The sequence below is a fragment of the Trachypithecus francoisi genome, unplaced genomic scaffold (genome assembly GCF_009764315.1).
Source record: "Trachypithecus francoisi isolate TF-2019V2 unplaced genomic scaffold, Tfra_2.0 Contig01474, whole genome shotgun sequence".
NCBI classification, from domain to species: Eukaryota; Metazoa; Chordata; class Mammalia; order Primates; family Cercopithecidae; genus Trachypithecus; species Trachypithecus francoisi.
In genome coordinates, this window is record NW_022681435.1 from 19,157,802 (window position 1) to 19,175,136 (window position 17,335).

The 17,335-nt window shown below is 37.6% G+C and overlaps 1 protein-coding gene across 5 annotated transcripts in view; it reads right to left on the reverse strand.

Moving 5' to 3' along the window:
* Positions 1-17,335, reverse strand: part of NETO1 (neuropilin and tolloid like 1) — a 124,609-nt gene that overhangs the window by 97,335 nt on the left and 9,939 nt on the right. For all 5 annotated transcript variants that reach the window (XM_033175602.1, XM_033175593.1, XM_033175612.1 and 2 more), the window contains exon 4: positions 15,506-15,754. In XM_033175602.1, coding sequence (XP_033031493.1) covers positions 15,506-15,539 — 34 coding nt within the window. In that variant the 5' untranslated portion in view covers positions 15,540-15,754. The remainder of the gene's footprint in view (positions 1-15,505; positions 15,755-17,335) is intronic.

Sequence of the window (17,335 nt, forward strand, 5' to 3'; positions counted from 1 at the left end):
CAATTAGTGTAAATCCTAACACAATCAAATAACAGATAAACGAGTAAAGCAAATATTGTCTAAATCACAAGGAAATAATGAATAGAAAAAAAGTGACTCTTTTCTCTACCACCCTCCTTTTTAACACCTGAACCAAATATATTTCCACAAATCTTGCAGGACATCTGAAATCATCCTGATAATACAGATACTATGATATTTTCAAAAGTAGGTAGAAAGAAATGAGGCCATTCCTAAAAGGAAGCATGACAAAGTTATAAAGGAAAAAAATGAACTACTAAACCAAATATTACTGTAAGATTTGGTCATTTCAAATGCAGTGTAGCTCATGTGTACCCTTGTGCCTTTCCAACACAGACCAAGAAATCTCCTTTTTTGGTACCCAGCCTCGGGAAAGTAGTTACTGCCATAATTCAGACAAAAAAAAAAAAAAAAAGTCCCTCTGTAGGAGAAGGTTGCAAGCATGGGACAAAAGAAAAACTCTTCCCTTACGTTAAAATCTAAAATGTATTTTTAGGGTCAGTCTACCCATCCCCCCAAAAAACCTGATGCCAATTGGTAACTTGCTAAGATTGTTTGTAAGATAAGACGCTAGGACTGAATAAAATGTAAAATTCCAAAATACATGACATTGTGTTCTAATTTGCTTAGATAAGAGTATTAGCTTGAACTCATATAACGTTCTATTTTAATATGTGGATATCTTATTAGTTGGAGTTTTGTACTTAGTTCTCCAATAAGCTTCCCTCTCCACCTTCCCTGGCCACTGTTCTCTGTTTCAGTTCTAAATATCTGACATGCTCACAAAGGTATCTCATTGTTCCGTCTCTTGAAACATCTTTAAAAGTGAACAGAACATTTTCTATTCTTTTATTTTTCCAGCAAAATATATGACATTAACCAATCACCAAATTACTAAGAACAGCAGCCACAGTCATTTCTACTTCTCTTCCTCAACACACAGACTTAATCTCACTAAATTTTATTGATAGCAAGTTTCTTTTTTCACGACATTGTCACAGACTACTGTTAACACTACTTCTAGCAATTTCTTACTTGCATCATTTTTAATTGTATTATAATCATCTTATTTTCTCTGTTCCTTTATTCTCTCTCTACTCAATTCATCATCCACATGCTGATAAATCGCACTCTTACAATAGAGGTCTCAAACATCACTATTCAATTTAAAACATTAATATACTTCCCACACTTTCTAAAATTATGTTTGAATCACTGGCATGATTTCCAGAGTTGTTCATAATCTGAATCAGACTTCAGTCTTATCTTAACCTCCTCTCTTTTCAAAGTTACACACCTACTTTTCAAATGGTCTTGACGACCAGATATGCATCAACAGATTTTTTCATATCGGGCGTCTCTCTCATTCTACATGTTTTATTTCATTTTATTCATTTATTCATTCATTGACTCATTTAGGTAGTCATTCAGGTAAATTTCATTAAGCATCAGTTATGGCTAAACACTGATGAGGCACTGGAAATTTAAAGACGTAAACCGAAGTTGTTGAGTTTTATTTGTTTGTTTTTTGTTTTCAGGAAGCTTGGTGTCCACACAGAGAAAGAATGTTTGGTTGCAGCACATTTCACAAGGTTGTGATGGAGCTGCAGCTACATGAGCACGCCACACACCTCATCCATCCTGAGGACACAGTGGGGGCTCTGTGGGAAGCACCACTGAAGCACAGGTCTTCCGTGACATCCAGTGTTGCCTGCTTCTCCTCCAGGTGCACCCCACATTATGCACATGCCATGGCGCTCACCAAACTGTGTATAAACACACTGTAAACTCAAGAGCAGATGCTGCATCTCAACCATTCTAACATCTCAACCTTCCGTGTATGGTAATAATTTAATGACCAATTATGGGTCAACAACTTGTTGAATGAATCTATGAAACAATGAAGCAGAGGCTTCAATGTGATCTCATGTGACCACCTGTGAAGTAATATCAGTAGCCTGACAGTATCGTTAGGTAGCAAAATCCATAATGCTCTCTGTCAGGTGCTGATCCCATGAGAAATCTAGAGCTCTGAGAGATTAAGTCAATTGCTGCTTCTCAAAGTCATAGCCAGAAAGTGGCTGAGCCAGAATTCCACCTCAGACAACCTAGCAGTGCAGTCATTGTTTAACTACGTTTCATGAAACTGTTGTATATATAACATATACAATATAGAAAAATAAATGGTATATGATAATGATATTTAATATTATATGAAACTAAAAATATAAGTTTATACAAATATGAAAAATTGAAGACCTACACAAATAGACCACAACAATGATTTGGCATCTGGCCAATATGTCTCAAAACAACTGAGCATCATGTAACATATTTTAATGGCAAAACTCAAAATAAATTCTTTTTAGTGAAATGTGTGTAGTGAAGTATGGCCCCAAATGATTAGTAATATTTTTCCCTTCTGGGGAAGTATAAGTCACAGTGAAAATAACTTCAAACCATTGAGAAATTGTTCTAGAACATGGTATAAAAGAATATTTCGGCCGGGCGCGGTGGCTCAAGCCTGTAATCCCAGCACTTTGGGAGGCCGAGACGGGCGGATCACGAGGTCAGGAGATCGAGACCATCCTGGCTAATACGGCGAAACCCCGTCTCTACTAAAAAATACAAAAAAAAACTAGCTGGGCGACGAGGCGGGCGCCTGTAGTCCCAGCTACTCGGGAGGCTGAGACAGGAGAATGGCGTGAACCCGGGAGGCGGAGCTTGCAGTGAGCTGAGAGCCGGCCACTGCACTCCAGCCTGGGCGGCAGAGCAAGACTCCGTCTCAAAAAAAAAAAAGAAAAAGAAAAAAGAAAAAAAAAAAAGAATATTTCATCCAAACCATACACTAAATGTGGGATACTGCAAATAACAGAGCAAATCACATTTTTATAACCATTTTATCTTAAATTAAGAGTTGGCCCGTATGGCATATTACTTTGCAGTCTAGAAGAGAATATATACATTGTTGTTAGAATAGAAAGCTATTTCCAATTCTAGCTAGAGACTGAAAAGTCTAGCACAATGAACATGAATGTCAGTGCCAGCATGTTTAACAGGAAACTAAATGCCCTGACTATTCATATAATCACTACATTGTCCCCCATGCTGAAGGCTCATAAATAGTTCAGATCGAAATTGTATCTGGATTTTTCTCCAGAGAATGTGAGAGCAAACCAAAAATAGAAAGATTGGAGCTGATTGGGTCAAAAGACACAACGTTGATTAAGAGCCAAGAGAAGGAGCAAGCAGGAGACGATAGGACAGCCACAGCCTAGAAGTTGTCAATAAAAGAGATGTGGCTGGGCGCCGTGGCTCACACCTGTAATCCCAGCACTTTGGGAGGCTAAGGTGGGTGGATCACGAGGTCAGGAGTTCAAGACCAGCCTGGCCAATATGGCGAAACCCCATCTCTACTAAAAAAAAAAATACAAAAATTAGCTGGGTGTGGTGGCGTGCTCCTGTAGTCTTAGCTACTGGGGAGCCTGAGGCAGGAGAATCGCCTGAACCAGGGAGGAGGAGGTTGCAGTGAGCCGAGATCACGCCACTGCACTCCAGCCTGGGCAACAGAATGAGACTCCATCTCAAAAAAAAAAAAAGAAAAAAATGCATAGCCCCTGCTTACGTAAGTGAAAGAAAGAATAAAATGGACAAAATTGAAATAATGTCAAAGGTAAAACACTTCTAAACAGAAACTAAGCATATTTGTATTATTTTTTAATAATCTTTTTTACTTAAAATTGAGATGCAAATATTACTTGATGATAATTATTAGGAGAAAGTCACGTGCACATGCAAAAAAGCTAGAAATAATTTTTCCACCAGTTAACCTATTATTTACAACAGCAGATCTCTGAAAGGCCAGTTCATTTTATGCCCATGGAAATCCTCTCTGTTTTAGATCTTACTTATCATTGCCATGGCAACCCTCATCTATGTCTTCCTATTGCATCAGGATAGCCACTGAGCATTCCACAAATTCTACTTTGTTTGCCCGCCAAATCTGCCAAAGGAAGTACGCATTCCTTTCAGACTGTATGGGAAAGCAGAACCGAGGTCGGAGAATGTTTTCAGGTAGCACTGATTTTTGTATCACCCCTGTAAAAGTGCATTTCTCTCTGAATTACTTACAGAAAACTCTTGGGGCTTTGAAGTGCAAATTTCTGAAGAAAACTTCCCAGGGAATAGAACGGTCTTCTGATTTTGGGTATGATGAATAGAAAATAGAAGAGAAGTGACATATTTATGACTAACATATCCTCCTGCTTTAAAAAAGTCAACTACAGTTCTTTCGTGGGCATATGCCCTGCTTATTGTGAACAGTCATACTTTATTGTAATCACTCTGTGATTCTTGGGGTAGTAGAGTGGAAGTGAGGTGTCTGAAAGTAGCTGGAAAGGGAAAATGCCATGAAGACACACTGGAGCAGAATTTCCAGCTAGTCAGCAGAGCTGTGGAATGGTGGGATGCTAGCCAGCTGAGCAAGTGAGAACAGACAGCATAGCTCTTTTGAAGCAAAGGCATCAGGCAAATATGCCATGAAGAGGCAGAGCCTTAAAGAGTGCCAGGTTCTACAAATAGCTATTATTGCCACAAACAAAAATGCCACTGTCCCATGCACATCTTTGAGAAGGATTGCAAGTTATTCTGTTGGGGTTTTAGCCATATGTATGCCTAAAAATGGCATTCATATAAAATCAAATGATATAAAAAGATATACACATATAGTTATCTAGATACAGATTTTTAATTTAAGTGTAGGAAAGTCCAGAGGGGAGAACGGTATATCCAGGATTTGGTGTATTTGGAACCAAGGTAATTTCAAAGTTCAGAATGGTAGACCCAAATTATTATGTTCTCCATCCATCCCACCAGTAAAACCTTATGTTGTTTATTTACATTCTATATCACTCCTCAAATTTTACTATATGTTTAAGAATTTTACTTGCATGCTGTAATTATTTTTATTTTGCTTCTATAATGAACTCTGGAAATGTAGTGGCTTTAAACCATACAAATTTATTATCATATAGTGTTGGAGATAAGAAGGTTGAAATCTATCTCGCTGAGGTAAAATTACAGTTTTAGCAGAGCTGTGTTCCCTGTGTTCCTTACTACAGGCCCTAGGGGAGAATGTTTCTATTGCCTTTTTCAGCAGCAAGAGACTTGCCACATTCCATGGCTAATTGGCCCTTCCATATTCAAAACCAACGGAGACCAATTGAGTCTTTCTCATACTCTGTGTTCTGGCACTGACACTTCTGATTCCCTGTTCCACATTGAAGGTTGCCTATATTACACCGCGCCCTCCCAGAAAAGCCAGGATAATGTCCCTATCATCAAGTCAACTTGACGGCAACATTAATTTCCTTTTGCCATGTAGCATAACATATTCACAGGCTCCAGACTTAAAATACAGACACCATTATGGGCCATTTTTCTTCCTACCAATCCTAAATCTGGCCACCAAGTTTCATATCAACCCCACAGATGAAATAAATTCACCCATGTTGCCCAAAAGTCTCAACAGCATCAACTCAAAGTCCAAATTTCATCAGCTCAAAAGACCCACATCACATCATCTACATCATCAAGATCAAGTATGAGTGAGGCTCTGGGCGTGATCCACTCTGAGACACAATTTCTCTCCATCATTGAACCACAAAATTCAAGAAATATGTTACTTGATCCAAAAACACAATGGTGGGGCAGGCAAACAGTAACATCTACAGACATTCCTGCTCAAAATGAGAAAAAGTAGAAGAATTTAAAAAAGAAAGAAAGAAATTCACCAGTTCCAGGCAGTTTTGAAATACAGTTGCCAAGTTCCAGTTGGTTTCAAGGGCTGAGATTGTACTCTGCATTTGAGCTCTACCTTCTGGGCTTAACTCTCCACCTTGTGGACTTGAGGTTCTGCCTTCTGAGTCAACCTACTGACACAGTAGCGCACCCGCAGCTGAGTAGTTACGTCAGCATGTTTCTTGCTTGTAGGCATTTGAAAGTTCTGACATCCTTTTTCCATTTCAATCTTTATCTGTCTCCTTCAGTTCAAGATGGCAACGTTTATGCTGATGTAACATTCTCAAGAACCATGTGTGTCTCCTGTGTATGTCCTCAGATTCACTCCATTAGCCAAAGATTTTCTTCATAGAATTTTTTTTCTAGATAATCTCATCCTATTTTTGGCTTCTGCTGAGATGACTGACTGAAGAGCTTCATGAGTCACACTCCTAATCATTTCAAAAAGCCTTTTGTGAGACTGAATTCTCTGACCTTTTGATCTTTCGAGGGGATCAGCAAAAAGTCGTCCAGCTCAGTTTTTTCTCTAGGGCATGCTTTTCCAATCTCATTCAAGGAGGGCTTAAATTTTAATTGACAATAAATTCCTTAAAGTTAAATATCCAAGTTAATTGCATAAATGTTCTGCTTTTTTAGTTATCCATATAACTCGAGGATATAATTCTACTAAGCTTTCTGATTCATCATAACAGATATACCCTTTCCATCGGTTTCCAAACACGTATCTCATTTTCTGTTGAGCTATCGTCATCAGCACCTATAAACTTCATACTTCCACAAATAGTCTGTTTATGAAGATTTAGGTATTCTTTAAGACATGCATGTTTTCTCTACCATGCTTCTCACTTCCTTCTGTGTCCTTGTGCCAGAGTCAGTAACATTCATATTTCTACTAACAGTAACTTTAAGGCAATATAGACGTTTTTCTAACATGCTTCTCAAAATTCTTCCAGCTTTTGTCAACTGCCCAATTCCAAAACTATTTCCAAATTTTAAGGTTTTTATTTATTTATTTTATAGCAGCACTTCACTTTTAGGAAATAAAATCAGTATTTGTTTCTTCTTTGTTGCTTTAACAATTACCACAACTTAGAACCTTAATAAACAACAGGAATTTATCTCAGGTTCTGATGTCAGACATCTGAATGGGTCTCACTGGCCTAAACATCAAGGCGTTTGCAGGGTTATGTTCCTTTTCATGGGGGCTCTAGGGGAAAAGTCATGCCTAACCTTTTCCATTCTAGAAGCTGTTGACATTCTTTGGCTTGCTGCCACTTTATCCATCTTGAAAGCCCACAGTAGCAGCTGGAGTCTTTCTTACATCACATCACCAGATTCTGACCCTACGGCCTCCTCGTTCCACATTGAGAAAGCCTTGTCTCTTTCTCAGTGTGGAACCCAGTGACCTGGGTCCTCCCAGATAATCCAAGATAATCTCCCTCTATTAAAGTCACCTTATTAGCATTATTAATACAATTTTCCACCTTCACATCTCTTTGCCATAGAACTTGACGTATTCAAAGATTCCAGAAATCAGAACATAGACATCTTGGGGGGAGGGTATATTATCTGTCTCCTGTATATAACTTCTAGTTTTTAACAGACTATGAACTCGTTGTATGAAAGCTAGGGTCTTGTAGATACTATATTTCTACAGTGTTAGCACAGTGGATCAGCAAACAGTTGTTAAATAAGTGTAAGTGGCTAATATCACCTAGTAGAAATCAAGGTCTTCTGTGCATTCACATTAAGAATGTTAACATGAGTTATACTTAAGTAGTTGTAATGGCATACAAACTATAAAGTATAATAGGAAAAATATTTTGGTCAACAAAAGAACACTATGGGTTGTTTTTAATTCCTTGGTTTAGTTTTCAAATAATTAAATAAATGCATGCCTCAAATTGTCTGCAAAATGTTATGAAAGTGTTAAGGAGAATAGACTTCTCAATGTTTTCTTAGGAAAAATATACAGGGCATTAATAATTTGAAAAGCATGTTTCTTGAATACATAATAATGAAAAGCACGTTTCTTGAATACATAATAAAGAGTTAAACGTTAGAGATTTCAGAAGATTTTACCAAGAAGCCCAGTAACTAAAGACATTGAGTCACATGAGTTCAAACTAGAGACTGAGTATATGAATTATTTCTTTGTTTTGTTTTTGTCAGATTTCTTGAGTTTTTCTCTTGTCAAATGATACGATTTATCTTTAGGGAAATTTAGTGAAGGGTGTAGGTGCTGGTCATTTGATGATGGGATTCCACATAGAGGTAATCTTACCACTGACCCAGGCAAGGCCTCTACCAGTGCACAAAACAACTTTCTGTAGATTGCTCAACAGTCCCACTTCCAGATGGAGCCCTGCTCTGGGGAATTTGAATGTTCATGGGACGAGCTCATTTCTCTGCCTCAACTAAGTGTCTTTCCTGTGTACTGCTGGGATCAGCAGCCCTGAATAGAGGGATGGGATGGGAGGTGAGTGAAAGGAACTGGCATCAAGGGAAAAAGCCAAAGAGACCTGGGTGTTAGGGAGCAGGAAAATTCATGGGAGAAGATCTAGGAGAAATAAACTACAGTTTTCCCCTTAAGTATTTAACATGTGAGCCACAAGTTTCAACTAATGAGAGCATGGTACACACAGAAGACTATGTCAGTAATAATCGGTATTTGAGAAGAAAAGGAAATGAATCACTCACTTCAGGCTCAGATGAGTTGAGAAGGCAGAATTTTACAATAGAGGTAGAAAGAGAGATGAAAAACCACTGTTTCTTTGGACACTGAGAGCGGAAAAACATTTCAAACAACATGGAAAAGGTGAATTTTAAATTCGTACACTAATGAATGATGAAACGCGGGTGACACAGTATTATCCCTTAATTAAATTTCTTAATATAACTGTACTAAAATTACTTGCAATATGTGATTTAATTAATAATCTCAACACTTTGTAGAAGGTGTATCAGCACCATGCTTATATAACTGATACACAAGCAGTAAGTTAATATTTACAGAGTACATGAATCCAGGCTACACATTTTCTCTAGCCCTCTGGTTTCTTGATTTCTAAGTAGAAAGGTTGAAGGAAATAAACTACAAGGTCTTTTTTAATCTAAGGAAAACATGTATCAATAATGGAAATCTATCAGGGACCCCATGTGTTCCAATCTCAGATGTACCCTATTTAAAACATAGTCCCATGATTAGCCAACAAACAAATATAAACACACCTATGTACTCTTCTCCACCTCTCCGGGAAACAAGATGAGGAAGACACTTTTGTTTGTTTGTTTCTTTTTGAGATGGAGTCTCGCTCTGTTGCCCAGGCTGGAGTGCAGTGGCGCGATCTTGGCTCACTGCAACATCCACCTCCCGGGTTCAAGCGATTCTCCTGCCTCAGCCTCCTGAGTAGTTGGGACTACAGGCACATGCCACCATGACCACCTAATTTTTTGCTTGGTAGAGACAGGGTTTTACTGTGTTAGCCAGGATGGTCTCCATCTCCTGACCTAATGATCTGCCCGCTTCAACCTCCCAAAGTGCCGGGATTACAGGCGTGAGCCACCGCGCAGGCCGGAAGACACTCTTTCTCTATGGGAAACTTCTTAAAAATCTTCCTTTTCCTTTGCCACTGCTTTCAATATTCTCTGCACAGATGGGAGCTAATCCTGGAAATTTTCTCTCCCACTCTCAGCTTTTCTCCTGAACACCCACCTAGACCAAACAAGATTTCTGTCTCTCTCTTCATTCCTCATCCGTCCTCCTGAGCCCACTATTATACAGATAAGATCAGCCAAGTCATGGGCTGTCTGGATAAGTGAGAGATGGAGGAAATCACCTTCGCATGAATATCTTGATTATTCAAAAATATCAATACACTGATAATTTTCTTTTTCTTTTCTTTTTTTTCTTTTTTTTCTTTTTTTTTTTTGAGACAGGGTCTTGCTCTATTGCCCAGGCTGGAGTGCAGTGGCATGATGTCAGCTCACTGCAACCTCTACCCCCCGGATACCACTGTACCTTGCCACATATTGGTAATTTTCTCAGTGCTGTGATTCTCAACTTTTTAAATTCATTTCTTGAAAAATATGCCTCAAGAATAAATGTGATTTGCTCCTTACCTTTTCCATTTAAAAGCCTCTGCTAGGGCAGAAATGAGAATATTTTGAGTCAGCAGTGTAAATATAACATTTAGGTTGGTGCAAAAGTAACTGCAGTTTTGCCATTAAAGGTAAAGGTAATGGCAAATCCACAAGTACTTTTGCCCCAAGTCATAGTTAAAAAGACAACACATACTGACCTAAATGTTTTCAATCTTTTATTTTTATGTGGAAAAAAAAAGTCAAAGTCCTTCTTTTAGCCGGGTTTGGTGGCTCATGCCTGTAATCCTAGCATTTGGGAGGCTGAGGTGGGCGGATCACTTGAGGTCAGGAGTTCAAGACTAGTCTGGCCAACATGGTGAATTCCCATCTCCACCAAAAATACAAAAATCAGCCAGATGTGGAGGCGCATGCCTGGAATCCCAGCTACTCGGCAGACTGAGGCACAAGAATCACTTAAACCTGGAGGCAGAGGTTGCAGTGAGAAAGATCACACCACTGCATGCTAGCCTGAGCAACAGAGCGAGATGTCTCAAAAAAAAAAGGTCTTCTTTTAATCTTAGCCTCTAAAACTTTCTATTTTTTCGTATTTTTGTGCAAAATTCAAATGAAATTTTAGTTGTTGAATAAATAATACACAGATTTTTTTTCTTTCTTACCAGAGCATTTATCAGAACTCTGATTAGCTAAGAAGATTTAGAAACTTTCCAAATGGTTAACACACATATATTCACATTTCTGATGCAAAGAGAACAAACAATGCACCGAATATTTCAAATAACATTAAATCCACGACAATATTTTAATAATATATTTCATTTAATATGCATAGAAATCCTTTTAAAACACTACTGCAGTGCAGTGTATTTCTCCCTTTGCCTTTGAAGTCCATCAAGCATGCAATTTGACAGGTGGCTAGGAGTTGCACAGAAAGTCCCTAGAACACTTTGAGCTCCCCAGATGAAAGGTGCTACTTAAGTACAAAGTATCGTAATAATTTCAATATATTTAATACCTACACTCACTTCAATGTCAATGCTCAACTCAACCCTCATCTATTTGGTACTGTGAGGTCTATTCCTTAATTTCAGTTTCTCCAGTGGGATGTGTGTAACTTTGTTCCTTAAAGCTAGTACAGGAAAACTATCATGGAAAAAAGAAAAGTCCATAAGCATCTCATTCTATGTCTATAAAGGACAGAAAATCTCCCCACTAGGAAGTAAACTATAAGACCAACAAACGATACCTGTCATTAAAGAGACTGGAAGGGCTACCTTCTCCAGGAGCAGAGCATCTGAATGGCAGTGCCTGGGTCATGCCAGTGGAAGGAGGAGTACAGTAGATACGGTTACATTTTCTTCCTTATATTTTCAAGTGCAAAGAAAATTTAGGCAAGAAGGCAGTTGGCTCCAGGGACGTGTTATATTCTGCTCAAAAGGCATTCTTAGTTTGAGTGAAAAAGTATATGAAATATGGAAAATGGTAGTCCCTCTTCTAAAAATTCATTAAAAATTACCAAGTCTTTTCTATTTTTTTCTTTTCTGATGTTAAATAATTTATTTATACAGGTAATACCAAAATATCTTATTCTTTTAAAAATGAAAGCATTATCAATAACGTTGAGTCCATTTTTACTCCATCTTGGCCCCTAAAATCCTCCTCATTCCCCTCTTCCTGCTAACCCTTATCTGAGGTAACTGTTATTGTTTCAAATTGCTTGTAACACAGCATATTTTCTAGTCATTTGATTTTATATACCAAACTTCATTTAAAACTTGTTTAAAGACTTTTTAAGTGAGAAAACAATATAATTCTATTACAATAAACACTTTTGATATGTCTTCTATTTTTTATTAAATTGTTTGAGTTATCAAATATTCCGTGGTGTAACTTTTAACATTCTGGGTGATTCCGCACTTACTTCTCTTTCTGAACTGGGATAGCATACTGCAGAGGAGAGGCTCAGTACACAAAAAGAAGAGCTCTTCAGGGCATCCTCCACCAGGTGCTCGCAAGGCTCTGCGCCCCCGGCCTTTCTACAAGCCTCACTCTTGTCCTTTGCAGACCCCAGGATTTGACCAGCTGATTTCTCCTTGACTATTGCTCAATCTCACAATCCTTCTTATGCATGCTAGACTAGAATCCTAGGTGATTCATCGCTGCACTGTGGACCTGGGTAATGACACAGTCTCTAAAAATAACAGCAAACCAAAAAGTGAGGATTCATCAAAATGTGCCAGGAGAAAGAGAAGGGCCTCCTTTAAGCCCATTTCTATGGTATTCTCTCTTGCTCTGCCTCCCTATCCTCCACATCCATACAGGACCTCCAGTTGGGCTGTTCCCATGTACAAATGGGAATTCAAAAGCACAGCTACTATGAACAGCAAGAGCTTCGGACTGAAAGGCTATTATTTTAAGTTCAGTAGAAAAGAAAGTCATAGACTCAGATAAAAGGAAATGGAAAAAAAATATTGGAGATAAAAGCCTACACAAATTAGTTTGCCAGTCAGGCAAGATGGAACCAGGAGACTGGACACTGGAACCCATGCCAATGTGGAGGCTAAACTACCACTGGAAGAAACGATCTGTGTTAGGAAGATGAATTATCAAACATTTGGTTCAATATTTATTAAATATGCGCTACACATCTACACTTCAACATCTGGATTCCATACTACTCTGCAAAGTTTTGATTATAACCTGCACACCCAGGTGTGTTTGCTTGCAGGAAGAAATGGGTTGTGTAATTCTCAGAATCCTTAATGAATTGTATATGTGTATTTAGTATGTATATGTATGTATAAGTATTATGTATATATGTATATTCATTCCTGTTAGCTTGGCAAACGTGATTCATTTCTAAGAGATGGGTACACTCTCAATGTGTTTATATAAAGTTTCTGAGACTGTGAGATTATATCTAGATTCCAGGTTGTGATAAACTCACTACAATAATAGAGACCAGCAGGCCTTTCTGCTGCTATTACTGCCTTGACATTTTCTATGACTGACATTAGAAATAACTACAACCCCCACTTGGAAGTCTGGGCTCATCTAAAGTCACTAAATTTCATCAACTAAAAGAAGTGACACAGTATAGGTAGGAATTTTGTGCACCCACCTAAAAACTTCAGGGAATTGTGTTTAAGTCTGAGACACTTGTTTTCCCAATAACCTATACCAAGCGTGCTTTGTTTTTAAAGAGCACATGATCAAACTAATAAAAACAACAGCTTTCAACAGTTGAGATCTTATAGGCACTCAAAAAATTCATAAATATGCATTTGGTAATTGTCTTTCAAACAATTCTATGAGTTGCTTGGTATTATTTTTACTTTATAATTAAAAATATTGAGAGCGAGAATATAAAGGACTATGTTCAAAGCTGATATGATGTAAAGAAAAGAAAAGCCAGAACTGGAAGTCAGATCTGGTTTCAAAGTCAGTGCTCCTTACAGCTGTCCTGGAGACCATCATCTCTCTATCTAAGATGACTTGGTAGGCGGAATTTCATCTCCAATGTGAGTCCACTGCGGAGCCCTGGCAATTCTCGCAATGCTTTATTACATAAATCATTAAGCCGACTTGAGAAATTCTTCCACCTTCAATTTCCCCAGGTCACCAGTTGAATGACACCACTAAATAAAAATTCAGCCAAATTGACAACTACAGCCTGCCTGGCTTCAGGTTCGCTAAATGCTATCTAAATTATTACTAATCCCTTCCCACTTCCTATTTCAATAAGTAATTGGCTTCCTTAATACTGCCTCTTTCTAGAAGAGGGTTAGTTACGTCACTCAGGCAATGGCCTTGGGTCACACAATGTCAATTTTTGCTGTCATGTAAGCTTTCCAAGTCTCCTTTTTATGGTCCCAGCTTTCCTTCATATTCCAAACGTAGGTTTCCCCAGAAGTTTTGCTCTAGTTGATGTGAGTAAAAAGAGAAGCCTCAGCCCATCCTTAACCTGTCCTACTTCATGGAAAAATCTCCAAGAGTTCCATTCTGATTCAGTTGTTCAGAGCAATGAAATCTCATTCTATAAATGCAGTATGGTGGCTCTAAAGAAACAAAAAGCAAAGAACAAAACACAGGGAACAAAAAGGCTTTAAAATCTAGAAGAATAGATTGAGTGCCACCATTTATGTCATCTCAAATAGAGCCAGGAACATGGATAACATCGCTTATGTTGATAAAGCATGACAGTTGACACTACATTCTTCGTGAAACCACAATTTTAAATCCAAGACATTATTTTCATGATCACCAAATCCAAAATGAAAATACAACTTATGAAACCTATACCATGCCATATGTCACTGTCTCTAGGTACAGGTTATATTCAAAATTATCAGTTAAGAAAAAAATACCTACCTTTCCATTTACAACTCTAGCACTAATAATCTGACAAACAAATTAAGCTAACATTTGTACCGTTTGGGAATACTTCAGATTAGTTCGATTTTACACATGAAATACCCATGATTTCTGTGAATAATCCATTATTAGCAAAGCATAATTAAAACCACAATCCTTTAGTGATACTATTAAAAACATTCCTAATGCTTAAAGCTGATATATACGCCACAGTTAATACTTGATTTAACATACACCATAATGTCATAATGAAAGTCATCATTAAACTTATATTAATAATTTTTAAAATTTTAGTTTTTTAACTGAGTATCAAAGCCCTATTTAGATGTTACTTCTTTACCATGGAATGCAAACTTCAACAAACTTTACATATATTTCAAATTATCCTATTGCCTAACTTAAATAAAACAACACATACAAAATGAAAAAACACTAAATAAAAAATGGGCTTTATGTAGTTTGAATCCTTTTTCCATTTAAATTAATGCATGTAGTGCTCTTGCAGTGAAAAAATGTGATAACCAATTTTTATTATAATGAATGATAACTCTTAAGTGAGCCAGTCAACATCACAGCCCCTTTCTAATTCCAGCAAGTTAAAAGGAAAACTGAGATAGATTGCATAATTTGGTAATTGCACACAATTTCTGCAAGACCTTGTAAATGAGTATTTGGCTGCTACAGGTCTCAGTTTTCCTTTCATCAAAACTCTTAAGAATTTGCTTTTCTGAAAAGAGAGTAGAATACTTGGTAAAGTATGATCGACTTGATTGAAACATGGTAATTTTCAGTCAAATGAACTTCTGATTCAGGTTCCCCAAAGATCATTTTGGTAGATATATTTTCTAATACTACAATTGCCTTTTCAAGCTTATTGAGCTCCTATGTATAATGAGTTTTCTTATCACAGACTGTCTCTCCAATTACACATTTCATCATAACAAAGCCCATCCATTTGCTGGGGTTGCTGATGCCCATTTAGAGCCTTGAGTCACTACTCTTTACCTCTAGTATAGGCTGTTTTAAGGAAAACATCTTTTCCTTTCAGAATTTATGTAGTGAAAAGAAAAAGCACTGTAGGTTTGGTTTTAAATAGAACTGGAACATTCTCTGAGAAAGTATAATGTTGTCTTACAAAAGATTTTGTACTATGAAGACAGAAAAATGAGGAAGAAAAAGAAACAGTTTTTTTTTTAAAGTACTTACTTACCAGGTGTGAAATTGTATCGAGCTGAAAATCCCATAGATTCCAGCTCTCCATCAGCAAAAAATTTAATCCATAGAAATCTTCCACTGGATTTTATTACAGGTGGATTTTGTTGTCCACAGAAACGTCCAATTATTGGAGAAAAGCCGAAAGGTCCATCACGAACTTCAATATGATCAAATTTGCACTCCCAGGATGGTTCAATAGAGTACTTTTCATCAAAGTAAAGTTCAATGCACTGTCTTGGAGCAGCTGTAAAGAAGAAAGATTGCGTCTGGGAGGCCATTTCTTACATCTTCAGGTTGCTATTTTCTGATTCTATTTCAGATGTTATCTATACATCCTCTCTCAAACCTTATGGATGATATGCATGGAAATATAAAGAAAGCATAGGATACTATTCTACGGGATACAATTTTCAAAAAATTGTCTAAGGAGTGAACCTTAAAACCGATGATGTTGCATAAAATATTCCGATACAAGATGACCATTTTGCTGTTTTGTACAGGACTAACAAAGCACACTATTTTTATGAAAGGCTGTTAACTTGGAGTTAGAAGGTCAAGGGACACTTTTCTGTCTCTTTTCTCATATTTCCGGGAATACTCAGGTTTAAGGTCACAAATCACTTGAGAAATTGTTTGGCATAGAGTTATATTAAATATAATCATTCAAATAATCCCAGTCATGTGTCCCGATCAGATCCAAGTGCATGTACAAAGACATTAAGAGTAATTTTTCTACAACACAAACCTGATCACATCCCTCTCAGGTTTAAACCTCAGCAGCTGGACCAAGATCAATGCATTCGACACGCATAATCTGTTAAGAATATCCTGCTTCCAGGACCCTATCCCCTCACAGAGAGCCTGAGCTCAGACCCCTTCAAACATGTCTTGTCTTCCAAGAAAGTATGCTCTTTCACACTTTCATGGATTTTCTTTCATTCTTGAATATCTGCATACCCACCATTATCTTCTCTTTACACAGGAAAGACTTACTTTAAAGAAGCCTCCTCTCTAAATCTGATCTTGAAAGACAAGAACCATATCTCACTTACCTTCTTCTCAGCGCTTAGCATAGCACTTGTCATCTAAAATTTCCCCAAAAAAGCATCTTTGAGTGAATTATAAATAAGCGTAGATTCATAAATGTTTTCACAGCTCTCTAAAGAGTCAGGGAAAGCTTCATAGGGTTGGCAACTCTACACAGCACCACATGAATGTTTTTGCTAATGTTCTTTCATTCTTCCCCTGATACGTCCAAAACAGTCCAAAATTCTGGCATCTCAGACTTACATTCAGCCAGGATACTCCAGAATGGCCATAAAGTTTGCTGAAATATGAACAGCTGTTGCCTGAAGCCCTCTGAGTGCTTCCCTGCTGCTTGGCCCTTTTCAGGCACTAAGCCCTTCTAGATACTTGAAAGTTAAGACTTAGCACAGCAGGGCCTGCTCCCTCTACGGTCAGCAACCATGCCAAATGGTGGCTGTCCACACCCCACTGCTTCTTAAATATACACTGAACATCATCCATGATGACCTAAAGAGTAAACTCTGGTATGTACGGTTTTCAAAAATTTATCTAATATTGAGACACATGATAGAACTTGGAAATTGGAGACCTACAGAATAAAATGTATCTCTGATGCTCCCCAGGTATAAAATTAAAGATCAACAATTTAAGGACAATTCACTTTTAAAATGAATTATTTTATGAATAATCTTTAATTTCTAAAAAAGTTTCAGACTCCCACATTGAAAAGAGACACGTATAACTCATGCAAGAAAAATATTTTATCCATCACTAAAATGTATCAAAAAGGTCAACAAAT